The sequence below is a fragment of the Dama dama genome, chromosome 12, assembly GCF_033118175.1.
Source record: "Dama dama isolate Ldn47 chromosome 12, ASM3311817v1, whole genome shotgun sequence".
Taxonomy (NCBI): Eukaryota; Metazoa; Chordata; class Mammalia; order Artiodactyla; family Cervidae; genus Dama; species Dama dama.
This window is the reverse complement of record NC_083692.1, coordinates 15396497-15422244: the sequence shown is the minus strand read 5'-3', so window position 1 is coordinate 15422244 and position 25748 is coordinate 15396497. Positions and strand designations below refer to the sequence as shown.

Genomic DNA, 25748 nt, shown 5'->3' with positions numbered 1-25748 from the left:
TAGGCCTTCGGGCTTCATAGACGTGCCTGCCTCCTTTTTCCACCTGCTTCCTCAACAAGGGCTCCCCCTAGTGGCCATCGGCAGAACTGTCATTTCGTGCCGCAGCTGACCCAGAGCCCACGAAGGCTGAGATGCCGGCCCCATTGGCCAAGAGACCCCAGGAATGCCATAGCTTCTACTCTGACTCTCCAGCAGATGGCTTACTGTTTAAAATATATTGTGCTCAATATAAACTATGAATAATTGTGCATTTGGCTAAACATGTTAGTGTGAAAGTGTCAACCAGTGACCTGGGGTAATAAAATGGTGGGCAACCTAGGCAGAAAGAGAGGGGAGCAGAAAGTAGGAAAACCCAAGATCTGTCTCCATACCGGCCACTCCCATGCTGTGTCTCCAATCTCTGCTCTGCACTGCAGACACACGGCCCGCCGCCTGCCCAGCGTGCCCACGACCCAGCGCCCAGCCCCCCGCCCTGCACCTCCCACCCAGCACGTCCTGTCTTTCCCACCCAATAGCAGCACCTCCAGTTTTCCAGTTGCTTAGTCCACAAGCCTTAGTCATCCTGGACGCTTCTGTTTCATGCTCCTTATTCAGTCTATCAGCAAATCTGGTTGGCTCCACCTTCAAAATATTTCCGAAGTCTGACCCCCTTCTCACCGATTCACGGCTCCCATCCCAGTCCAGGCTTCCACTTATCTCTTGCCTCAGTTTAGTTCTATTTAGTCGCTCAGTCATGTCTGACTCTTTGCGACCCCACGGACTGCAGCACGCCAGGCCTCCCTGTCCATCACCAACTCCCTGGAGTTTACTCAAACTTATGTCCATTGAGTCTGTGATGCCATCCAGCCATCTCGTCCTCTGTCATCCCCTTCTCCTCCCGCCTTCAGTCTTCCCCAGTAAGATCTCTTGCCTGACTTGCTACAAGTTCCTCCCAACTGACCCCCCCACTTGCCCTCACCCCCACTTAGTCTTTGTACAAGTGACCCCTTTAAACTATGAGTCACTTCATGTCACTCCTTTGCTCAGGCACCCCCACGCCCTTCACACCCCCCTGTCCAGCCACACTGGCCCCTTAACTCTTCCTTGCTCCAGGCAAGCTTCCACCACCACATGACACCCCGCCCGCCTCGCCCCCCGCCACTCCATCCACCAATCCCAGGCTTTTGCTCTGCCTGCAGCGCCCTTCCCACACAGCCGGATGGTTTGCTCCCTCTTCAAGTCTTTGTTCAGATGGCATCCTCTTTGTGAGGCCTTCCCTAACCACCCTCTTTACAATCCTAACCTCACTCCCACCCCTGAACTGTCACTCCCCACTAGAATTCCTTAAGAGAGGGGTTTTTTTTTTTTTTTTTGGTCTTGCTCACTATTCGTCTACACAAAGCAGTTGTTCACCAAATATTTGTTGAATGAACAAGCCTGCTTTTCTTGAATGGGAGTGAAGAATCTCTAGGGTGTGATGTAGTAGTCTGGAGCCAAAACAAGTGATCATTTCAAATCGGAGCCACTGTGCAGATAAGTCCAAGCAGCTGCTGGTTACCTCCAGTTTTCACTCACACTTTCTGCTCTTACCTAGGCCTGAAGAATGCGGATGCCCCTGACCGTGAACTCTGCATCTGAGTCTCAGGATCACTGCACTGGCTCACGACCCTGAAAGGGTGTTGATCTCTCTCGTCAAGTTCAAGGTGGAATAGCGAGTCCCTGTGGTGTGCCAGGTACTCTACATTCTTACATTACTTAGTCTTAGAAGTGATTTCCCTTTCCTGGAAACTGGACCAGAGAGTCGTAAGATGATAAAGACAATCGTTAATAGCCGTGTCTGCATGGGTGTCCCGTGATGTGATGGTTCTCTCCTCTAAACTGAATATTTTCTCCCTGAGACCTTTGTGAGGTTTGTTCAAGAAAAACATCACAGAGGTAGAAGTAGAAAGACCCACTGGATGTGCGTTTACCAATGTATCTGGGCTATTCTGCCATCTCGGCCCTGGGTTTGAGGAAGTTGGTCTCTTACAGGACAGGCCTGCGTGCCATCTGAGGGCTGAGCTTGCCTTGACCAGTTATAAGCTCAGCGCACCCCTCCCAGCTCCCTGACAGGCTTCTGTATCTTGCACAGTGTGGGGGGTGGGGGGCCTCGTGTCTGACCTGGGGACCCCTCTCCAGCAGGGAGCCTCCCAGGATGACTGTCTTGCCGAGCAACGTGAACATGGTGGGAAAGTCCCGGAACTTCACGGTGGATGACTGCTTCAGCTCTCGGAACACCGTCCTAAAGGGGCAGCCCTTTGGGGGTATCCCTACTGTATTGTTCCTCAACATCACTGTGTGGGTGGTGAGTGCTGGGCACTGCAGAGGGCAAACAGAGGGGTCTCACCCGGGGCACATGGTCCAGCTTTCCCAAAGGGTACAAGGGCCCCAGCTGTCTGTGGACACCAGCCACAGCGGCGGGAAGCAGCTGAATGTCAGCCTGCCCAGGGCGGGTGCACCTTGGTGATGAGGGGGCTTTGGGTATAGCCAGATCCCTGATTCTCTTTCTTGCACCCTTGTCCGAAGGCCCCCCTTGGCCAGTGCCTTTGAGCCTCCCATCTGGCCCCTTGATGGTTTCTTCAAGGAGTCTTCTCGTCCATTGTTCTAAATGTGCCACCTTCATTCAACCAATTCTGAGCAACCACTCTGTGCCAGGATGCTGCTGGGCACTGGGCCTTGAAAAAGGCATGACCCCTACCCTGACAGAGCTGGCCACTTAGAGGGGAGCCCCTGGGGCCCTCAGGGACAGTCTTCCCCTTGGGAATGCAGGGGTGAGTCGAGGGGAAGGCACCTGTGAACCCTCTTGCCCCATTCCTGGCCTGCAGGTCATCGTCTTGGTTTACTCCTTCCTCCGGAAAGCTGCGTGGGACTACGGGCGCCTGGCTCTGCTGATACACAATGACAGGTGAGGAGGGGCCAGGGTAGGGATCGAGCTTCCTCGGTCGTGTGCTGCCGTGACCAGGGCGCGGCTCGGACCCGCGCCCAAGCTGCACAGGCGTCAGCAAGTGGCATCTCGTTACCACCCCCGCCCTGCTCATCCCTCCCAGCACAGAGGTGACTTCCAGAGGGCAGCCCCCTCTGGACCCAAGGCCACTCTTTTCTCAGGTCTCAGACATTCTGGATCACAACTCCCCAAGAGGCCCAGAGCTGGTGTGTCTGCTCCTGGGAGGGAGGGGACCCCAGTCCTCCACCCCGGGAGTGGGCAAGACAGCGAGGCAGGCGCCTAAGAGCCTTCTCTCCTTGTCCACCTCCCCTTTTCCTGGCCGGCAGTCTGACCTCACTGATCTATGGGGAGCAGAGCGAGAAGACGTCCCCCTCGGACATCTCCCTGGAGATGGAGCACAGGGACAAGGTGGGTGCTGGGGTGGGGCCTGGGCCAGGGAGGGCGGGGACAGGCATGCTGGCTCTGGACAGGCGCCCCGGGACGCGCAAGAGGCATCGGGCTCGTGAGCAGGGACCACACCAAGCGCTCCCGGCAGCGTGACCTTGGACAAATGCCTCAACCTTGCCAAGCCTGTTTCCCCACTGGAAATACAGAGATACTGACCCCAGCTGCCTCCTAGGTTGCCAAGAGAATGGCGGTGGTTAGGGCACAGAGGACAAAGGAAGCAAGGGGGCCCGCCACACGACGGGGCGGAGCTAACGTGTTCTGGGTGGCGCTCAGGGGTGGGTGGTCTTGGGCGGAACTCAGTCGAGAGGTCTGGTTTGCCGTCTCCACCTGCTCACCTCCCTCTCACCCATGGCTCCCACCCAGACAGCCCCAGGGTCACCCACAGCCCCACGTCACAAAGTCCAATGGACTCTCCTCGGTTCTCATCTCACCTCAGAGCCGCCTGAGCCTGTGGGCCACCTTCCCTTCTTGGACAGAGGAAAGCACTTCCGGCTGGTTCCGTGCCATCCTGCTGTCTGGGGTTTCCCTCTGTTGGTGCCTCCTCCACACCGGGAGACCCCCCCAGCCCCAGGCTGTGTCATCCACACTCACTCCCGACTTCAGTTCTACACAAAAGTGAAAGCGAAAGTCACTCAGTAGGGTTCGACTCTTTGCGACCCCATGGACTCTACAGTCCATGGAATTCTCCAGGCCAGAATACTGGAGTGGGTAGCCTTTCCCTTCTCCAGCGGATCTTCCCGACCCAGGATCAAATGCAGGTCTCCTGCATTCTTCACCAGCTCAGCTACCAGGGAAGCCCAAGAATACTGGAGTGGGTAGCCTAGCCCTTCTCCAGTGGATCTTCCTGACCTAGGAATTGAACTGGGGTCTCCTGCATTGTAGGCGGATTCTTTACTAACTGAGCTATCAGGGAAGCCCCCAGTTCTACATGGATCCCTCCTAAATTCTTATCTCCAGCTAAACCTTCCTCTGAGCTCTGGTTCCATTTATCCAGTGGACTTCAAAATATTGTAAGGGCGTTTCAGATTCAATATGCTGTGATTTCCGCCCCCCCACCCCACCCATCCCTGGACCCTTGGTCTCAGACTCTTCCCATCATCCACTCAGGTACGTGTCATTGCTCTCATCCAGGCCCCTGGGCTTGGCCGGCTTGTCACCAAATTGTGTTGCTTGCACCTTCCCAGTTTCGTTTCTAACCACCTCTCCCACCATCCCGCAGTCCAGCCTCCATCAATCTTTGGCTTGAATGAGCATGGTAGCCTCCAATCAATCTCTTTCGGTCCACACATGCCACCTATTCCATCCAGAGTGAACTCCATGAACAGGGACACAGGGCCCCCTGTGTAAGCGTTCAGGGGCTTCCTAATGCTCTTGGAATCAACTGCCAAGGGCTTGTGGTTGGGCCTCCTGCGCACCCGTCCGGTCTGTCTTTTCCTTCCCAACTGCCCCGCCCTCAACCACACTGGCCGTCTTTCCGACCCTCCTCCTCGCCCCACGCCCTTCACCTGCTCTCCCCCTCCCCACTGCCCACTCCCCACTGGCCCCTCTCTGGCTAACACACCCACGCTTTGTTCAGGTTTCAGCTCAAGCACCACTTTCCCGGGATCCTTGTCTGCTCCATCTGGATCCCGATCTCTTGTGATAGCCTCATAGAAAACGCACTCCTTTTCTTCAGCGCTCTTAGCCCAGACTGTGACGATTCCCCATTCTACAGTCAGTCAAGTGTGCCCGCTTCCCCCCTTGAGACCAGTGTTGTAGTGGTCTCACGTACCCGGTCCACCCTGTCGTGTCGTTAGTATCTGATACATATTTGCTGGAGGCAGTGAGTAGGTACAACCCTATTCCTTCCATTTTCATCCCTCTGAGAGACCGGTCCCTTTCCTTGCCAAGACCTGCCCTTGGCCAGGCTGGGAGCCTCAGACAGTTCATGTCTTGGAGGTTTCCTGTCGAATGAGGACAGTCTCGCCCACCTTGCAAGGTGATTCTCAGATCTACCTTTGGAAACATCGCTTTGGCTTTGTAGTGACTTTTTTCTGCACAATGACATTTTATTTTAAAAATATCTAGAAGGTAAATCACTATGGCAGCAGTGAGGCAGTCAAACAGATGAGGGTGGAGATTGCACACAGAGGGGAGTGTGGTGAGGGGTCCCAGACAGGTGGCGAGCCCCTAGCCTGGCTGAGCGGCATGAGTGAAGCCAGCCAGTCTCCCCGTAGTGCCACGAGCAAGTCGGGACAGGCGTGGCAGGATCGGGGAGGATGGGGCCACCAAGGTGGGTCAGGACTGACCACCGAGACTCAATCTTGTCAGCTGAGCTGGCTCCTGGGAGCCTGTGACCATTTCCTCAGGGCGGGGAGAAGAGAGAAGATACGTCTGCTTCTCAGGCCCGCTGTTCAGCTGCTAAGTTTTCAGGATGGTTTATGCCTTTCAGAGCTGTGGTGTGTATGCAGGGGAGTGTGTGTGTGTGTGTGTGTGTGTGTGTGTGTGTGTGTATGAGAGAGACAGAGAAAGAGAGAACGGATCCACACACGGTCACTCACACATCTCTTCACTAGTGTAGAGACTACACTTCTACTCACGACCTCTGCCCTTTCACTGGTGGTCCTCCACTCCACATAACCACTAGGGTCCGTCAGCAAACGTACCTGCTGTCTTAATGAACTGCGAGTTGGCCCAGCGGTGGGTGGTGGGGAAAGACTCTCCGTGTGGGGAGGGGTGGCCAGTCTTGAGAGTCAAGCCCAGTCTTGTCTAGCAATGCACCCCCTGCCTGGGACTTTGCCAGTCGCCGCTGCCTCCATCATACCCTGTCCCCCTTGCTCTGCCTCATACCCAGGCTTTTATCCCTGTTTTAGTTCCCTAGGTCATAGCTAGGGGAATGATTCCGCCGATAGGCATTCCCACTGTCAACCCACCCAACACAGCGAGGAGGCCTGGAATGTGGGCCTTTACACCAAGGGTAGCAAGGCACTTCCTTTTGTTTCATGTTTACCAGCCTCTCGTTGCTTCCTTTTGGGAAATGTTCAGTCGCTCAGGTGTGTCCGACTCTTTGTGACCCCATTGATTGCAGCATGCCAGGCTTCCCTGTCCATCACCAACTCCTGGAGCTTACTCAAACTCATGTCCATCAAGTCGGTGATTCCATCCAACCATCTCATCCTCTGTCGTCCCCTTCTCCTACTGCCTTCAATCTTTCCCAGCATCAGGGACCTTTCCAAAGAGTCGGCTTTTAGCATCAGGTGGCCAAAGCATTGGAGCTTCAGTTTTAGCATCAGTCCTTCCAGTGAATATTCCAGTGAATTTGCTTTCAAATTGACTGGTTTGATCTCCTTGCAGTCTAAGGGACTCTCAAGAGTTTTTTCCATCACCACATTTCGAATACCTATTCCCTAATCCACGTGGTTCAACTGAGAGGGGGGCTGCCCAGTTCACTGATGTGCTCGTGACCCAAATGGGGTCAGTCAGGAACTGCAACCTTTTCTAAGGTTTTGGCAAACCCTCTGGAATCCCAGAAGCAAGCATGCGTCAGAGCGACTTAACCAGCTACCACATCTGGTGGCTTTTAGAGCCACGGCCCTCTACCCATCTTACGCACACAGTTCCCAAGCTGACTCCCTCTCCAGGCTTCCCCTCCCGCCGAGTCTCTGGCCAAGGCCACCTTTTCCCTTCACCCAGGAACTCCAGACAGCAAGACCCTGAGAGAAAGGCATAACTGACAGGACTCTCAGGTGCAGAAGAAGCCCAGCGCAAGCTTACAGTTATAACAAAAGGGTGATGTGTGGCTTGAGTGTGGAGAAATTAAGAGAAGTGTCTGTTTCAGGTCCAGCTGGATCCAGGAAGTCCAGCACTGCCGCCAGGATCCCTCTCTGGTCCTCCCTCGTCTGACTGGGCTTTTTTCTCAGGCAGACTGCTGCGTGTGGCATCAGAGACTCGCCAAGCCCCTCCAGGCTGCCTGGTGTTGACCGGATGCAAGAACCCAGAGGAAGCCATGCCATATCAGTCCCCTTAAGAGCATTCTGTTTGGCCCCACTTGGGTCATGCCCCTGTTGGTCAACTGGCAGAAGCCTTCTTGAGGGACAGCCCACTGGGCCACATGCCTGGGGGAGGGGCATTTCCCAGAAGGAAGCAATGAGGGACAGACAGAAAGCAACTGATGTCCACGCCGAGTCCCTTCTCTCCCTCCAGTTCAAGGCCCCTCCTCTAGGCCCCCACTTCCGGTCACAGGATGCCCGACTTCCAAAAAGACATCCCCCTCAGCTCTGATTCCCGTCCTGGCCTTGCCTGGGGAGGAAGCCCCGGACATTGCCTCGCTGCCTTGGACGTCCCAGTGCTGGGTTTCTCACACTGTCTCTCCTTTTCCCCCAGGGCTTCTATTCCTGGTTTTTCAACACCATCACCATGAAGTAAGTGCCTGAATTTTCTGAGCCGTGGGGCCTCATCTGCGGGAGGGTGGGGGGCGGGTCTCCTTCCCCACAGGACCGGACCTGGGGCCCGAACTCTGTGCCCGAGCCTCCACTCCCCACTCCCGGCTGCTCACTGCAGCCTGGCCCGGGGAAGAGGATGCTTTCCAGTTGGTGAAATGGGAACTGGAGGGTGCCCGCGGCCCATTTTCCCTCTGCCACAGTTCTCAGGAACGGACCCCTTTCACAGGCTTGTAAAAATGCTTTTATGAAGGCCACACGAGGAAAGAGAAGTCCTTCCCACGTGTTGTTTGTTTTTCTCCTGTGAACGTCATTCCTCATGTTTGCCAAGATGGAAAAAACAAAAGCCACTGGAGAGAAGGGCAGGCTTTGTCTCCCAGCCTCTGTGCCCACTCTGGAGGGATAACCCCTGGCTCATTGCGTCTTCTGGACCTCCTTAGTGTCAGAATCCCTTGGCAAGGAGAGAGACCCCCAGGCACCTGTCATCTCCTGATTGCCTCATCCCAACCAGACGCCTCAGCGGAGCAGAGCAGACTCTTTATCAGCTCTCTGTCTCTACTGCATGAACACATATGTGCGTACACACTTACTCATGTGCACACAGCTGTCTCCATCTTAGAGCCCTGTATGTTCCTGGGTGCTCCCTAAATAGCTCCCATCCAGCCTGCCCTTCTCGTCCTTTGACCCCCTCCTCCAGGGTCCAGCCTTGCCTGGGATGCCTGCCGTAGGGGCTGCCTAACTGCTCCTCAGAGGCCACTGCATAGGGGCCCACCTGGCCCTGCTCATTTGGTTCTTTGCCAAGCCTCTTAGAGCTTCTTCCATCGTGTGTCTCCACGTCCACCATTCAAGAGCCTTGCTGGGAGCATTCAGATGTTGTCCCCAGACCCCATCTCAAACCACACGAGCTACACCAGGGCACCTCTCTTTCCCCAGACTTGGGACCCCCACGGGGGTGCAGGGCATCCTGACTGGCCCTTGGGAATCCAGAGCTGGCCTTGGGACTGGCAGTCTCTGGTGTTTGAGCCCCAGCCCTGACGGAGGACTCCCCATGGCCTTGGCCTTTTGTCTTCCTTCATCTTTCACCAGAGTCCCCAGGAAGTGATACAACTAGTTTGTGTGGGGGTTGGGACTCTTAGCCCCATGTTGGGAGAGTGGAGGGAAGACTTTTATTTCTTGGCACCTTCTCTAGTTTTGCTTTATTTTGAAAACCATGCACAAGCTTGAATAAATACAGTTTCACTAAGAGAAACATAAAAGTTCATCTGCAGTCTCTCATCCATTTCATGACCCTCCCTTCCTGCAGAAGCCAAAGTCCCAGGGCACAAAGCAGTCTAATCAAAAAAAACAAAGGTTAACCAGAGACCCACGACACGGAACTTCTCACGGGAAGAGCATAACTGCTGTGCAAAAGGCATTTGGGAGAGTGAGAACTTAATTCCAATGTGGGGGTTCAGAAGAAGCATGGTTTTGAGCGAGGCCTTGAAGAATGGGAAGAATTTTGGTCGTTGTGGTATGGAGGGCCCAATCAGAAATTAAGGACTGTGGGGGCAAAGATTTGGGGTGAAGATGGCAGAGAGTGTCCAGAGATGGTAAATCTTGTGGTGTGCCAGAAGCAGGAGTACATAGAAAGAGACGAGATAAAAGATTGGGCCGGAAGGATCAGTGGGAATCTTGACTGCCATCCCGAGAATCTTGGCTTTTGATTTAGAGGCAGCAGAAAGACAGTGCCTGTTTTTGAGCAGGAAACTCAGGATGATGTCTGTTTGTAGGCAGGAGTATGAGGGGTGAATGGCAGTTGGAAAAGTCCAAAGGCAATGCAAGCAGCTAAGAAGGCTTTCCCAGTGTCCAGGTGAGAGGTGGTGACGACCAGGGCATTGACGTGGAGGAGACATGGGGAGGGAGGCTCTGGGTGACTGTCAATGGGTCGTGGTTTCCACCTGGTTAGGAAAGAGGGAGAAGTCAAGGTCTTGTTTCTGGGGAGGACGGTGATACCATTAGGTGGAAGGTGAGAAGATATAATGAGTTGGGAAATGGATAACACAGAGCCAGGGTGAGCATGGGAATTGATGGTCAAGCTATTGAAAAACAGAAATAAAGCTTAGGAGAAGGGTTGGAGCTAGAAATTTAGACTTGGGATATGGGAGTTCAGAGGTCATGGTTGAAGTCGTGGGAGCAAATGGTTCACCCAAGGGCGCAAAATCAGAAAGGGCCCAAGGGAAAGAGTGGCTGGGGCAGAGGGAAAAGGCAACATCCTTTAGGGCAGCAGCTCGCTGTAACCAGAGAGGCGTGAGGCTCCAGACAGGGTGCAGCCTCCAACCCTGCGAGCCGGGCTAGAATGAGCGCTCAGGAAAGGACGTCGGCTTTGAAGACTTGCGTCTCCCCTGGGAGGGCAGGTCCGGGATAAGGAGACGTCCGAGGAGTAGGGCCTGAGAAAGGAAGTCACCTTTTTTCAAGATGTGGGTAGGACAGGGACGTAAGGATATTGGATGGAACTCAAAGGGAAGCTGGTGAAGGAGTAGATGCTTGAGGAGCTTCTCGGGTTTTTCTAAGACTGAAAAATGGGCATTTGAATCTGGCTGTTGTTGAAAGGGAAGAAGTCGGGGTGGCTGTAGAGAGAGGAGGTGTTAAAGGTGAAAGAGAAGGATGCCAGGTGCAGCGAGTCTCCAGTAAGAGGCAGAGGAGAGGAAGCGATTCGAGCAGAGACAAGAATTAATCATGAGTAGGAGAAAGGGTGGCGCCTGAAATGTCGTGGGGGCCGCACTTTAAAGAGCAGTGGGAAGAGGACAGAATTGAATAGAGGAATATAGATAGACTCAAAAATTCAGGCTTCCCTTGGAACTGTAACGTAGGCTGCTGAGTATAACCTGGGTTTTCCCACGCAGATGGAGCAATGAGCCCAGTAGGGGCAGAGGGAATTGCCAGCCCAGAAACGAAATTCTTGTGTTCTCTGTCCCGTCCAGCCCTCTGCTCTCGCTATCTGATTGGAGGCTCTCATCCTGCCTCAGGCACCCTATTTATATCATGTGAGCAGATCTGGGCACCACAGGCCTGCAGGGGGACATTCCCCCCATTCTCCCTTCTCACCACTCCTCACTCACCCCATTCTTGGGATTTAATTCTCAAATGCAGGGCAGGAAATATTTTAACAGCTTGAAGTTTAAAAAAAAAAAGGTTGGGAGCTCTAAATAATTACTGAAATGGTAATATTGAAAGCCTTGAAGATATGTTGTTTGTAGTGTTGTTGAAAAATAACCCTGAATATTGGGCTGGATGCTATAAGTTGCATACCACCTTCAAGTCTGATCAGAGGGCAAGGGTGATTAACCTATGGTACGTCCACCAGTGCGGGGGGTGGGTGTGCACCTTGGGGCTAAGTGTGAACTAATTACCCACAAACAGGCCACTGTCACCATTATTACTGTGCAGTCATAAAAATACTTAGACAAAATGTTAAACTGTCAGAAAACACTTAAGATTAAATGCTGAATGAAAGAAAGTGGGGAAAAAAGTGAAAGTGTTAGTCACCCAGTTGTGTCTGATTCTTTGTGATCCCATGGACTGTACCCCACCAGGCTCCTCTGTCCATGAAATTCTCCAGCCAAGAATACTGGAGTGGGTAGCCATTCCCTTCTCCAGGGTATCTTCCTGACCCAGGGATCACACCCAGGTCTCCCACATTGCAGGCAGATTCTTTATCGTCTGAGCCACCAAATGCTCTTTATACTACAGTCACTAAGTTAAACCACTAATATAGTAAGAAACTAAAGGAAATTGACCAAAATGATTGTCTTAGGTTTGATGAGATTGTAGGTGAATGATTTTCTTCTTTCATATTTTCCAAAGTTTCTATTGTAAGCATATGTTGCTTTTAAAATTTTTAATTGGAGTTAACACATATGCAGAGACATGCCTAAAAAATAAATTTCCTGCTCAATTATCACAACCTCCCTCCTGATAAAGATTAGAGCCTTGCCAAGACCCCGGAAGCTCTCCTCCTGTTCCCTCCCAATCTCCTAGCACCTCTCTGCTCTTCAGAGGGAACCAGCATCCTGACTTCTAACTCTTCAGTTCAGTATTGCCTATTTTTGAACTTTGTATGTGAAATGATATGGCATGTATTGTTTGTGTCTGTCCTCTTTCACTCACATCACATTTGTGGAGTTCAGCTGTGGTCATTCGTTTTTCCTTCTATATAGTATTTCATTACATGTATGTATAATGTGATGTATATAGCTCACTGCACGTATATTTCAATTCTTGTGTCCATTCCACCTTTGACAGACATTTAGGTTGTTTACAGTTTGGGGCTGTTACAAATAATGCATCTCTGAGATTCTCATCCTTGTCTCTTAATGCCCAGGTGCATGTATTTCTGTTGGTTATAAACCTAGGAGTGGAATTGTTAGGCCATAGGGTGTACATATAGTCAGTTTCTATAGATAATGTCAACTCTTATCCAAAGTGGCCATGCCAGAGTCAGTACCCATGAGTGTGAGAGAGCTCCCAGCACCCTACACCCTCACCAGCACCTCCTCCCAGCACTTTCCTCACCAACTTTCCAACGCTGACCAGTCTGGCAGTATGGAGTGATAGCTCATTGTGGTTTTAAGTATCCCTTTTTAATTTAAGGAGCAGCTTTTTCTTTTTGAAAAATAGGATGAATCTTGTTATCACTAATGGTTTGTTCAGTGCCTGTACCATGGCAGGCACTAGGAATGTTTGAAGAAGCAATAAAAGAGGATATCAATGCCTGATTTAAGAGTGCTTCTGGATTCCCAAGTGCATTATCTGCAGCCTCTTTGATACGCCTGTGAAATTCAGTGAAACCCATATCGGGCCTAACAAGTTTTGAGAAGAGGGATGTTTCTGAAGATGAAGATGCGGGCGTGGGGCGGTCATCTCCTCTCCCTCTGCCCCCTCCGCCCCTGACCTGAGTTGTGGCCACACTGGCTCCTGAGCGGTGTCCCCATCTCTGTGTCTCCTCCAGGAACGAAGATCTGATTAGCAGGTGTGGAGACGATGCCCGGATCTACATCATGTTCCAGTACCACCTCATCATCTTTCTGCTCATCCTCTGCATCCCCTCCTTGGGCATCATCTTGCCCATCAACTACAGTGGAGATGTTCTGGGTAGGCAGAGCTCTGTGGACCCTGGGCCCGGCCCGCTAGGTCTAAGAGGCAGCCCGGCTGGCTTGGGCATCTTGAACCCTAACTTCTAGTTGCACTTCTCAGGGTTAGTTATGGGACCTTAGGCAACCCAGGCTTCCGGTTCCCTCAAGTGGAAACCAGAGGTGATACCTCTCGGGGTACCAATTTGGCTCGGGGTACCAATTTGGCCCAGGGCCTGGTGCAGAGAAGGCAGATAGTAGTAATTCAGTCTAAAACCAAATGTTTATCCATGATGCGTGGCCCACACTGTACCTGGCCAGGTGTTCGTGGAGGCCTTGTTATGGCGTGTGACCCACTGCCAAGATCCCTGGACCAGACCTCTCGCTGTACCCACTCTGGTGGACGCAGTGTTGTAGGGGCAGAATTTCTCATCTGGAGTCCATCGACATTTCTCCTAACAGGGTAGATTTTGACACAGTAGTGTGGTGGGTGAGGGCTTGGTCTTCAGAGACTGAAAACGGTTCCCCACCGTTTACCCACGTCTGCTTCCCAGAAGATTATTTCATCTTACACAGTGTCCCCAGGCCTCGGCTTCCTCAACAGTCGTAGGGATCGAGAGACAATGCATGTCACGTGCTTCGCATGCTGCCTGTAGTGGGTGCTTGGTGAATAGCAGCCAGTATTTCACTAGTGAGTGCAGAGACAGAGCTGAATGAGGGCCGTACAACTAGGTGGTGTGTAAATGTCCAGACGGCAGCCAGGTGTACCCTGATCGCTCAGGTTTCTAGCTGTTTCTCCTCAGCCACTCTTGCTCGCGCTCACTCACTTTGTCTTGTCTGACTCTTTGCGATGCCATGGACTGTAGCCCGCCAGGCTCCACTGTCCATGGGGATTCTCCAGGCAAGAGTACTAGAGTGGGTTGCCATTTCTTACTCCAGGGGATCTTCCCGACCCAGGGATGGAACTCTTGTCTCTTGCATCTCCTGCTACAAGCTCTGGGAAACTAAAAGGAAGCGCAGGATGCAGGCAAGCGTTTCTAGGCCCCAGGCATTCACTCGGGAACCCTAAGTTCTGGTGCCCAACCAGTCAAGGAGCCAGGCTTGAGGTTGGCAACTTTCTTCTCTTTCAGACCGGGATAGTCACTTTGGCCGGACCACCATTGTCAATGTCTCCACAGAGTAGGTACCTGATCCTCTTACCTCCCGTTCTACTGGCTGGGTCAGGGGAGGGGGTGGATGTTGGTGGGGAGAGGTGGTCCGACGGTGAGTCCAAAACATGGGCTCCTCTTTGCTGACAAGAAAGGCCTGGTTTCTTTGGGAACCCAGGTCCCAAGTGGGACGCCAGACACTGCCTTCTCTTCGTGAGGAGGTATTCTCACTGCCTCCACGTCCCCATCTCTGTCATGGATGGAACTAGCTAAACCAGTCACTCCTGAAGTCTCAGCAAGGTGGTCCTCTTTGCTTGGTATGTCTAGCTCCCGATAGGCAGAAACACTGTAGTAAATGGAGGTTTAAAGTACTGCTTCCTCTGACCACAAAAGAGTTCAGGTCAGGCCTCAGGGAACTGAGTGAAGGGCAGACCTGATGCCCGGGGCTGCGAGACTGAGGAACCAGAGGAGCTGGGTTCCTGCCCCGGCTCTGCGGTTAGCCAGCCCTGGGTCTGGGGCAGGGCGCCCTCCTGTGAGCTTCATCCCTCGTCCGTGGTGGGGGAAAGGCTGTTGGACACGAGCTCTAAGGCCCGTCCAGCCCTCGTGGTTCAGGAGCCTGTGGGCGTTAATGTCAGCCAACTCCTCTGGTGGCCAGGGCAATCTGCAGGAGCCAGACACGGCCCTGCTGGTCTGGCCCAGACAACAGGCCCCCCAGGGCTCCTGGCCGGCTTCCCGACAGAGCGGAAGCAGCCTTTTCAGCAGATGTGAGTGGGCGTGCCCACTCCTAACCCCACCTCCCTTTACCCCACCCCATCTTCTGACCCTGCACCCCTGCAAACCCCACCAAACTCCAAAAGCAGCAGAAAGGCTGGGCACCTTCTCGCCAACTCCGCCCTGGCTGCTGGCAGCACCAGAGCAGAGCTTAACCAGCTTCTCCCTGGCCAATCGCTGGTGTAAGTGTGGCGCCCACAACTTCCAACAAGAAGTGAAGTCTGATAGGGCGGCCAAGAGCCCTTTCAACTTTCCTAAATCCAGAGAGTTGGAGTGTCCCTCAGGGACCATATCACCTTGCCCTCGCTGAGAAAACTGAGGAGAGAGGCATTTAGCCAGATGGGGAAAGTTAAGTGAAATGCCAGGCGGAGGAGGTGGTGGGGGGCGGGGACAGTGATGAGGAGATATTTTGAAGCCAGGCAGCCTCTCTGTCCTCAAACTGCACCAAATAAGGCGGGGCCCTGTTTCTGAGCAGCCTTCCTAGCCTGGTGCCTTGGGACAGCTTCATGTAAGTGCGGAGCCCTGGGACCCAAACCCTTCCTGCCCCAGGGAGGTGAGCCGAATCTGCAGGCCCTCCTTCCTCCAGGCCTGCTCTGCTTGGCCTCGTGGTAGACTGTGCAGTGGTGGGGGGCGGGGCGGGGCAGGGGGCAACAACACAGTATGAAGAGTGTAAGTGCTTCTGCAGTTCTGGGCTCCCCTCCTGGGACCGCCACAGCCAAGAGTGGCCTTGGGCAGGCACTCTGGCCCTTGTTTCCCTACAAGTAAAATGAAGACATTCACAGCACCACGCTCACATGGTCCAAGAGTCTAGTGAGAAAATGTACACAGAGCATCTGCTCCCACCCTGGGTCTGGCACATAGTGAACACTCAGTCAACGCTAGCCTTCATTCGTTGGAGCGGACTGCCCCTTCTCCATTCCCTTCCAAGGTGCCTGAGTGTCTGGAGGCACCGGAGGGTGGCCCTGGGGAGGTGGGAGGGGTTGGGGGTGGGGGTCTCACGCCTCCCGTGTCTCATTCTTGGCAGGAGTAAGTTCCTGTGGCTACACAGCTTCTTCGCTTTCTTATACTTCATCACCAACCTCCTCTTCATGATGCACCACTGCTTAGGATTTGTGCCCAGGAAAAGCTACGCGGTGAGTAAGTGAAAAGAACTACCAGGACCATGCCCTCTCGCCTAGAGCCCCTCTCAGCCCCCACCAGCCAGACCATCCCACTCCCGGCCTTCAGAAGCATCCCAGCTTGTCGTGGTCTGCACACCTCTGGGGGGCAGTCTGCCCAAGCAGGGAGGCCTCTTCTGCTTATCCCTGGGAATTGTCACCTGGCACATCTGTCTGGGCTGTGAAACCACTGAGACCCTTCCAAACCAGCTGGTGAATAGCTGCCCCCAAGTACGTCCTCCCGCTATACCCCTGCTGCCCGGGACCCTCTCCAGGGACCCTTGGACCTCCCCACCACTGGAAAACTGAAGGCTTAAATGTAGTAGGGGGACCTCCACCCTCAGCGGCCAGTGCCCCCAGTGGATAGATACTTTGACTACTTTGCCTACTCTCGCGTCCAACTCCTGGCCCTTCCGCCATCTCCCTGAGGTCAGAAATGCATGGGCTGCCTCTTTGTGTCCTCACTGTCTTGGTTTGCCTTTCTCCCATCCCACCTCCCAAGCAGACCCTGAAACAAGGATTTGAGTAGCATTCACTTATTTGGGAAGTGATCCCAGGAAAGACCACTAGGCAGGTAGGGTCTCCTAGCGCGAGGGAAGATGGCAGATAAAAGAGAGATGGGCTCCTTCAAGCCATCCATCCTAAAGGACAGATTCCCTTTACCACACCCCAGAACACAACTGCACACCCCTCTGAAAGGTAACCCTGAGTGTCTCAGCCTGCCAGGAGGCTTGGGCACTCCTGGCCCATCTGGACTCGGCCACATCAGCTTTCTGTCTTGTCACCAGAAGCTTCCAGACTCTCAGACTCCCCTCTCTAGCAGCACAGTTTACAGATGGTTGCCTCAAAGTGATGGCTCAGGAGGTCATGTCCCACTCACAGAGTAACCTGTGAACTTTGAAGAGCTTCCCCATTCCCTCCCCACAGTCGCGCTCATCTTCCAACTCCCCATCCCCAGTCTGATGATAGGGATGGCCCCTTGAGGTGGGCGTCATGTGGAACATGGAGACCAGAGGTCAGCAAGACAGCATGAGCTTCCCCTACAGACCATGGAGCTCTGGTCCTCCCCCAGCCCTCCACCTCTCCCTGCAGCCTCTGACTCTTCCTCCCCTGACTACAGCCATCTGTGGCAAGGGGTCTCCCGGCGGGGGCGGGGGGTGGTGGTGGCGGGTGGCACAGGGGTTCACAGAGCTATAGCTTGCCTGCCTGCTGACCTCAGGGACGTGGGCTGGGTGGGGAAGCTGGCACCTGGCTTAACCCAGCAAGGAGGCGGCCTGATGTGAGTAGACAACCTGCCCCAGGTGGTTGAGGGCCACCGGAAGACCCAGGATTCCTGCGTGAGCAGTCTTCTTTCTCCACTGACCTTCCCCACCTAGGTCACCAGGACACTAATGATCACCTATGTCCCCACGGACATCCAAGACCCAGAGATCATCATTAAGCATTTTCAGTAAGTGGGGCGGGGTGGGCTGAGGCGTGGGTTGCCTCCTCCTGGTCACCCTCCAGCCGTGGTGCCCAGTCTAGAGCAGGTCATCTTATCTTGTGGCCCTTCTGTGACCTGAGGGCCAAACCCTAGAAGCTAATTATCTGTCGGTGAGCAGCAATGTCCAGCTCTGCTCCCTGGCCCTGTTCTGTGTCATCTGGGAATGATGTGACAACTCTCTCATGAACAGAGACCAACCCTGATGTCCAGGCTTAGGAGCCAGGGGGTGGATTCTACCACCCAAGCACCGGGAAACCTTGGCAGCTGTGCCCTTCAGCCCTGTGGGCTATAGCTCTAGGGGGAGGGGGAGTCCCCAGCCCCGCAGGCTGGCTCATCATCTTTGTTCCTGGCTTCAGCGAGGCCTACCCAGGGTGCGTAGTGACCAGAGTCCACTTCTGCTATGACGTCAGGAACCTGATTGACTTGGATGATCAGAGGTGAGCCTGTGGCAGGACCTGTCTGGATTTGGGGCAGGGGAGGGAAGGGGAGGCTGTGGCTCTGCTGGCCTCCGACCGCGAGACTCTTTACCGTGTTGCCTGTTGGCTGGCAGGCGCCACGCGATGCGGGGCCGGCTCTACTACACGGCCAAGGCCAAGAAGAAGGGGAAGGTGATGATCAAGGTCCACCCCTGCTCCCGGCTGTGTTTCTGCAGGTGCTGGGCTTGCTTCAAAGAGGTAACTGGTGCAGTTATCGGGGGACGCGGCACAGGGGCTGGGGCATCGGGGCTCCAGGCTCCGTCGCCGGCCCCTGGCGGTACTCCAGGCCTGCATCCTTGGGCCACAGACTCCACTCAGAGCGGCCCCTGGCTCGCGTTCTCCTTTCCGGCATGTCCTGTCTCCCTGTTGAGAAGGCAGAGGAGCCTTTTTCTGGGCCTCCCCCTCCCAGAGTGATCCAGGCCGGGGCTGGTTCTTGCTCCCTTCGGGGCTTGGTGGGGAGGACCAGCGAGGACACAGCAGGCTGCCAAGCCTCCGGCGTTCACAGAGCTGGGGCGGGAACATTTGAAAGCCGTGGTCTCCATCTTATCACCCCGCCCATGTGGCTAGAAGGAGGCCTTGGCAGGACTGAACTCATCTAGCCAGTTCAGAAAAAAAGCATGATTCCCTCGCCTGAAAAGGCTACAGGCACATTCTGTCGCTCCTCCAGTGCCCACCCCGAGGCCAAAGGCACCCCCTTGCCCCTGGGGAAGCCTCCCTTTCCCCAGATCTAAGAGCAGGGAGCTTGTTTCAGAGTCACTGTCTCTTCCTCCTGGAGAGCTGGGACCTGGGAGCTCACATGGGGGCCTGAGCTTTTTTGCCAGGCTTCCCAGGGAGCTGGGGATGGAACCAAGACCCCCCGCCCCACACACACACCGGCCTGCGCCCCGCGGGGAGTGAGGCGGCCTTCCTGGAGCCCTGACGGCTCCAGCTCTGACGGCCGCGTCTCGCCCCTGCTAGGTGGACGCAGAACAGTACTACAGCGAGCTGGAGGAGCAGCTGACTGATGAGTTCAACGCTGAGCTCAACCGCGCGCGGCTGAACCGTCTGGACCTGATCTTCGTCACCTTCCAGGACTCCAGGATGACGAAGCAGTGAGTGCCGGGTTGGGGTGGGGGGTGGGGGGGCAGCTGCTTGCTGCGCCCAGCCCGGCCCCAGGAGCGGGCCTCTGCTTCTCCGAATCCATCCTTTCCCACGCCCATTCCAGCCGAGGGGAGGAAGGGAGAGCGCCTCCCACCGGCGAGCCGCCTCTGCCCTCCTCCCCGGCCCCGCCATGGGCACCGCAGCCGCAGCCTTGCTTTCCAGAGCACGGCTGCGTGCGTCTTCCCCCAGCTGCCGGGCTCGGCTTGTCTCCAGACACGCCCAGGCCCTGGGCTTCCCACCCCGGTACGTCCTTGCTTCAGCCCAGAAGTGGTGAGCCTAGCCCTTGACCTCTTGGTTCCTCTTCCAGGCCTTGACACGAATGATGCCCATTTTCCGCCCCTCATTTCCCATCGCCCCTCCGTCACCCTTCCCCTCACCGCGAGTGACAGAGTCAGAAGAAGACCCAATTGCCATTCCTGCTCTCCTCTCCTCTGCAAGCCTTCTCTGTTTCATAGCTTTGCAGGCTCCTCCCTCCTCTGCCCCAGCCACTGGCAGCCCCATCTTGATAAGGAATGGATGAGGTCCGCTCTGGAATGTTCTGGAAAGAATCTTAGGCCTGGGTCAAATACATAGGAGCCTCAAAAATCAGTCTTTTAAGGACGATGGAGCCATCCTCTCCCCCAGGGAGCCTGATCGTTCACAAGGCTTTGTTCTCACCCTCCCTGGCCCTGCAGAGGAATGGTGGCACAGGCTAGAATTCAGGGCAAACAGATCAAGTGCAGTTTTGCAAGTTAGTTACACCCTCAAGTTTCTTATTCATCAAATTTGGTTACTTATATCTTCCTTGTCCACCTCCTGGAAGGGTAAGCAGGAATATGTGTTCTGTTTAGTGTGTGTGAGACATCTACATATCTTTCTGAGAACCATCACTCAGTAGAGAGGGATCTAAGGTTTAATTACAGCAGGCGTGAGTTACGAACCCACGATGGGGCTGCAGTGCCGGCACCTGCCCCTCTTTGGTTGTGTCTTCAGTAATCTACGCAGTTAAGATGATGGGACTCACCAGTTAGCTCCATGTCAGGCACTGGGTGGAACTCAACAGTCGGTAGCTATTTTGATATTAAGAGGAGGCTAAATGAGTACCTCCCCTGTCAGCCTCACGGAAAGAGCGTGTCTTTGTGCCGTCACTACCATTAGGGGGACAAAACGTGAACTGAGAACTACATGGTCCCCTCTTTTCCTGGGCAGTTCATCCGTCTAACACCCTTTCCTCCAGTGACCAGGCCTGAGGAACTGCCCACCTAGAAGGTCAGGAGGGACATATCCAAGTCTCCAAGAGTTCCTCACCCCCAGACTTCTGTCTCCTCCCCCGTCTCCGCAGCATTCTGCAGGATTACAAGTTCATTCACTGTGGGATGTCCCCCAAAGAGTCCTCAGTGACCACCATCGTCAAATCCTACCAGTGGAGGGTAGTCCGTGCCCCACACCCCAAAGAAATTATTTGGTAAGCCCCCTCTGTCTGTCTGCTCTCCCTAGAGCTCCTTTGGGATGGAAGAAGGCTGTAGGATGAGGAAAAGAATCAGGGCCTGTCCTCCTCTTTCACATACGGCCCCTGCTGGGCTGTGTCTTTCCTGGGCATCACAGCCTCTGCCCGCCCCCAAGCCCACCCCACCACAAGCACAGAAGGCACCCAGCCTTTGGGGAAAAGGTTTTTCCTGTGGAAAGAATTCAGATAATTCTTTTGGCTCACCTGTGAGATGTATTCAGGGCCTTACCAGTGGTGTGATAGGAGAAGGCTTAGGGCTGTTGCATGCAGGCATGGGCCCGCAGGGTTGAATTAGACCAGGGCAGCCTGGTCCACTGCTGGCACGCAGAAAGCAGCGTGGCTGTGTCTGCGGGCTGAGACCCAAGGTCCTAAGTGCGTCTCCCTCCTCCATCCCACCCAGGAAACACCTGTCCGTCCGCCGCTTCCATTGGTGGGCCCGCTTTATCGCAATCAACACCTTCCTCTTCGTCCTCTTCTTCTTCCTCACCACGCCTGCCATCATCATCAACACCATCGACTTGTACAACGTCACCCGCCCCATCGAGAATTTGCAGGTGCCTCCTACACTCAGGCCAGGCATGGGGGCCCCCGGGAGACAAAGGAAGAGCTCCGGCGAGGATGGGATGGGGAGCCCACTGAGACGTGACTCCAGAGCGCACGCAGTTGTGGCCCTGGCAGTGGCGTATGTGGGGGCCCAGGGTCTCCTTTGCCCTAAAGAGGATGCGTGTGGACCACTGCCCTTCTTAGGGACTAGGGCTAAAGGGTAGGGGAGCCTTAGGCAAGTTCTGGGGGGAATTTGGGGGGATGGGCTTGGAGGGCTTCTTTAGATTGGGTCAAGCTAGAGGTACAAAAGAGCCGCAGAGGGTGGGGCGCGCATGACAGCTCCGTTCACCCCATGTTCTCTAGAGCTGAGGTCCTTGGTGTGAAGATAAGGTGAGGGTGGGGAAGATGGAGGTTAGTTCTAGGGCAGCCCTTCAAGAGGAGCAGGCCCTCTGGCTCTGGTTCCACTGCCTCACTTCTGGACACACAGACCCCAGGTTGGTCCACAAGAGCAGTCCCTGCCATATGCATAGAGGAGTTCTGAGGAACTGGATGGGCCCATATCCAAGTTCTGTAGCCTCAAGGCTCTTGCAGTGATCCTAGAAGATCCCTTCTTTCATGTTATCCGCATGCCTGTTCCAGCAAAACACACGCAGGCACACACACACACACACGTGCACACGCAGCACACATGCACACACATGCATGCGCACACACACACTTGCAATGATCCTAGAAAGCCCCTTCTTTCATGTTATCCCCATGCTTGTTCCAGCAAAAAACACGCAGGCATGCACATACACGTGCACACGCAACACACATGCATGCACACACATGCACGTACATGCACACTTGCAATGATCCTAGAAGGCCCCTTCTTTCATGTTATCCCCATGCCTGTTCCAGCAAAACACACGCAGGCACACACACACGTGTGTACATGCACACACATGCACACACATGCATGCACACACACACGCACATTTGCAATGATCCTAGAAGGCCCCTTTTTTCATGTTATCCCCATGCCTGTTCCAGCAAAACACACACAGGCATGCACACACACACACACACATGCACACACTTGCACACTTGCAATGATCCTAGAAGGCTCTTTCTTTCGTGTTATCCTCATGTCTGTTCCAGCAAAACACACGTAGGCACACACATGTGCACACACAGCACACATGCATGCACACATATGCACACTTGCAGTGACCCTAGAAGGCCCCTTCTTTCATGTTATCTCTGTGCCTGTTCCAGCAAAACACACACAGGCACACACACACACGTGCATACTCAGCACACATATGCATGCACACACGTGCACACACATGCACACGGTCAAGCCAAGCCCTTGTGCTGCTGCTTCCCATTGCCCCCCCTCCTCTGTCAGCTTCACAACAGGCCCCAGGCCGGGGCACCACAGCTCTGCCTGGGGATTCTCACACCATACCTTCCCCTTCTCCACCATGTCTCATACACATCGCGGTAAAAGCAGTGTCTCCTCCGTAAAGTCTGAGTGTCTCCTCCCTGAGTGACAGCAGGTGGCTGTGGCCTTGGGGCCAAGTCGGTGGGGTCAGCCTAGGACATCCCTCCAGTGACCTCAGCATAGGAGGCCTGCACCCTTTGGGGATGCCCCTTGACCTTGAGGTGTCAGCCTCTGGCTGCCCCAGCCAGGCAGATTCTGAGTGAGAAAGGCCCCAGCCCACTGTGCAGCCTCAGGGACACGAGGCCTGCTCTGGGACTGAGCTGGAGAAGTGGCCAGAGGTGTGGGAGAAGGCAGGGGAGGCCTGTGAGGGGGAGGGGGCTTCTTGCATTGACGTCTCTCTGGCCCCCCTCCATCCACCTGTACAGAGCCCCATCGTGACCCAGTTCTTCCCCTCTGTGTTGCTCTGGGCCTTTACGGTGACACTGCCTCTGATCGTCTATCTCTCCGCCTTCCTTGAAGCCCACTGGACTAGGTGAGCTGGGGGCCTCCCCTCTTATCCTGCCCTTGGCACCAGCTTCTTCCCCTGCTCCCCCGTCCCCACCAACCCGGTGCTCCAGCTTCCCATCTCACCTGGGGAATGGAATTGATGCGGGATGGCTTTATGCCCAAATCCAACCCAAAAAAGTAACAGATACTTTTGTCTTTGGAAAGCAGGGACTGGTTTGTCTCAGGGATGCTGAGATATCTGAAACCAAGCCCTCCTCAGGCTGCTCCCTCATCTTCCAGCCACGCACTGAGGGCCTGGAGCCGTGGGCAGAAATGGCCAGTGCCAGGAATGCCAGGGAGAGGGCGGAGGATGGGAGCGAGAGAGCAGGACTTGTCTGAAAAATGTTAGAAGGGCTGCTACGGTCATCACAGAGGAGCCCATGCCCTCGATCTGACTGAAGACCCGTGTAGCCCATACGGTGCCGTATTTTAAACAGTCAAAGAGCCCCTCCCTGTTTATTAGCCCTAATAGTTCTGTGGTGGGAGCTAATTAGTTAGGAAGTATTCACTATATCTTGGGGCAAAATGGACCTGCTCTGGACTGAAGGCTGCATGGGTCTCAAAAGTTATTTCCTGCCCCCAAAGTTTCTATCATCCTATCAGGCAGTAAGCCAGGATGTTTCTCATAACAGAAATCCTTCCTGGGCTTTCCTACGGCCAAGGCTCATGTTGCTTATTGAATTGCTGCAAGGATTCTGAGTATTGTTAGTGATGTCCCTGCAACAGGGGCATCAAGTGTATGTATGTGTGAGCCTTCCCTTCCCTTTCCTCTGCTCAAGGCAGACATCACTAGTTGATCATGCCGTTCTTTTCCTGCTGCTCCGACTCAGCACGGCCCTCAGTGCTCCGTGGAAATGGCATTGGTATGCGCTATGAAACTGTTTTCTAGCCCAGGTAGCCATCTCTCTCTCTCCATTCTGCAGTCCACCATTTGGTTTTTATCATGTCTCTCTTTGCTTCCTTCTAGATCAAGTCAGAATCTGATCATGGTGCACAAGTGCTATATCTTTCTGGTGTTCATGGTGGTCATTCTGCCCTCTATGGGACTGACCAGGTACCTCACCTCCAAATATCTCTCCTCTCTCAACCAGGCTCACCCTAGAGTCAGAACCTCCTCCTTCAGATACTGTAGGCCCACCTGTGGTTGCTGCAAATCCATTCCTCAAATGACAGTCCAGTGCCTGTCATGAGCCTAGCATGAGCCAGGTATCATGTGAACTCTAAGCTGTCAGCCATGAACTCTGCCCTCAAAGTGCTTTTCATCCAGCTGGGGAGACAAGCCATACCTACCAGCTGCCTGGAAGCCCGAGGTGGGGAAAATGTGCAGTAGAAATTCAGAAGAGGGAGAGAGTGCTGTGGGAGGAATGGCTGGCAAAGGTTTGCTAGAGGGCAGGCCTTGAGTGGAAGGGTCAAAGATTTAGGGGCGGGGTGGCCCAGGATTAGGAAGAGAGGCAGTGTGGACTGGCCAGCTGGAGTATTGAGGTGCGAGAGTCTGCAGGGAGTAGGCAAGGGAGGTTGGAAGGAGGGGAGCCAGCCCAAGAGAAACCGAACCCCAGGCCTTAGTTCATCAATCGACTCACTAACTGCAGGGTCTGCTTTATTCTTGCTTCTAGTTTGGATGTCTTTTTCCGCTGGCTCTTTGACATCTACTATCTGGAGCAGGCCTCCGTCAGGTTCCAGTGAGTAATAGCATGCATGTTTCAGGTGTACTCCCAGTGTTCACGCGGCTTTTGTGAGTTCATACCAGCTGGATATGCGTATCCTTTATCTGCTCATATAGGTAGAGATGAATGCATGCCCACACTCTGATTAGGCAGCCTCTTAATGTTTCCCGTGCCATGAACCCCTTTGGGGGTAAAGCCTAGGGACGACTCCTCTGAATGAAGTTTTTAAAATAATTGTAGATTCAAAGGAAATTGCCACAAAAAAAAAAAGTCCTATATACTCTTCATCCAGTTTCCCCCAATGGTCACATCTTGCATGACTGAGGTACAGTATCAAAACCAGGGAAGTGATATCGATACAATCCACAGAGCGTATTCAGATTTTGCCAGTTTTATATATACGCTGAGTAGATTTCTTATATATATATTTGTTAATTGGAAGATAATTGCTGTACAATGTTGGGTTGATTCTGATTAGATTTCTTTTTAAAAAATTATTTATTTTTGGCTGTGCTGGGTCCTCACTGCTGCAGGGGCTTATCTCTAGTCTGAGAGTGGGGGCTGCTGTTTGTTGCAGTGCAGGCTTCTCATTGCGGTGGTGTTTCTTGTTGAGGAGCACGGGCTCTGGAATTCGGGTGTCAGTAGTTGTGGCAAGTGGGCTCAGAAGTTGTGGTTCCCCGGCTCTAGAGTACAGGCTCAATAGTTAAGATATACGGCTTAGTCGCTCCGGGCCATGTGGGATCTTCCTGGACCAGGGACTGAACCCTTGTCTCTTGAATTGGCAGGCAGATTCTTTACCACTGAGCCACTCAGGAAGCCCAGAGTTCTTTAAATGTACAAAATAGCTGGGCTATAACGAAAACCGGTTGTGTCAAAATATAGTTACCGAAAATATTTTAGAATTCAAATGTGTGATACGATCTCTGTTAACACATTTAATAACAGGCCAATGTATTCTAAATGGAAGCAA

The 25748-nt window shown here is 53.9% G+C and overlaps 1 protein-coding gene across 7 annotated transcripts in view; it reads left to right on the top strand.

Moving 5' to 3' along the window:
- Positions 1-25748, top strand: part of TMEM63C (transmembrane protein 63C) — a 74389-nt gene that overhangs the window by 35993 nt on the left and 12648 nt on the right. For 6 of the 7 annotated variants that reach the window (XM_061156549.1, XM_061156546.1, XM_061156547.1 and 3 more), the window contains 17 exons: positions 1574-1712; positions 2158-2323; positions 2844-2923; positions 3289-3370; positions 7772-7809; positions 12815-12957; positions 14066-14114; positions 15879-15987; positions 17388-17461; positions 17851-17931; positions 18045-18168; positions 18928-19061; positions 20432-20554; positions 20997-21150; positions 22994-23100; positions 24082-24168; positions 24728-24793. In XM_061156549.1, coding sequence (XP_061012532.1) covers positions 2174-2323; positions 2844-2923; positions 3289-3370; positions 7772-7809; positions 12815-12957; positions 14066-14114; positions 15879-15987; positions 17388-17461; positions 17851-17931; positions 18045-18168; positions 18928-19061; positions 20432-20554; positions 20997-21150; positions 22994-23100; positions 24082-24168; positions 24728-24793 — 1601 coding nt within the window. In that variant the 5' untranslated portion in view covers positions 1574-1712; positions 2158-2173. The remainder of the gene's footprint in view (positions 1-1573; positions 1713-2157; positions 2324-2843; positions 2924-3288; positions 3371-7771; positions 7810-12814; positions 12958-14065; positions 14115-15878; positions 15988-17387; positions 17462-17850; positions 17932-18044; positions 18169-18927; positions 19062-20431; positions 20555-20996; positions 21151-22993; positions 23101-24081; positions 24169-24727; positions 24794-25748) is intronic. The other variant, XM_061156545.1, reaches the window with a different exon arrangement.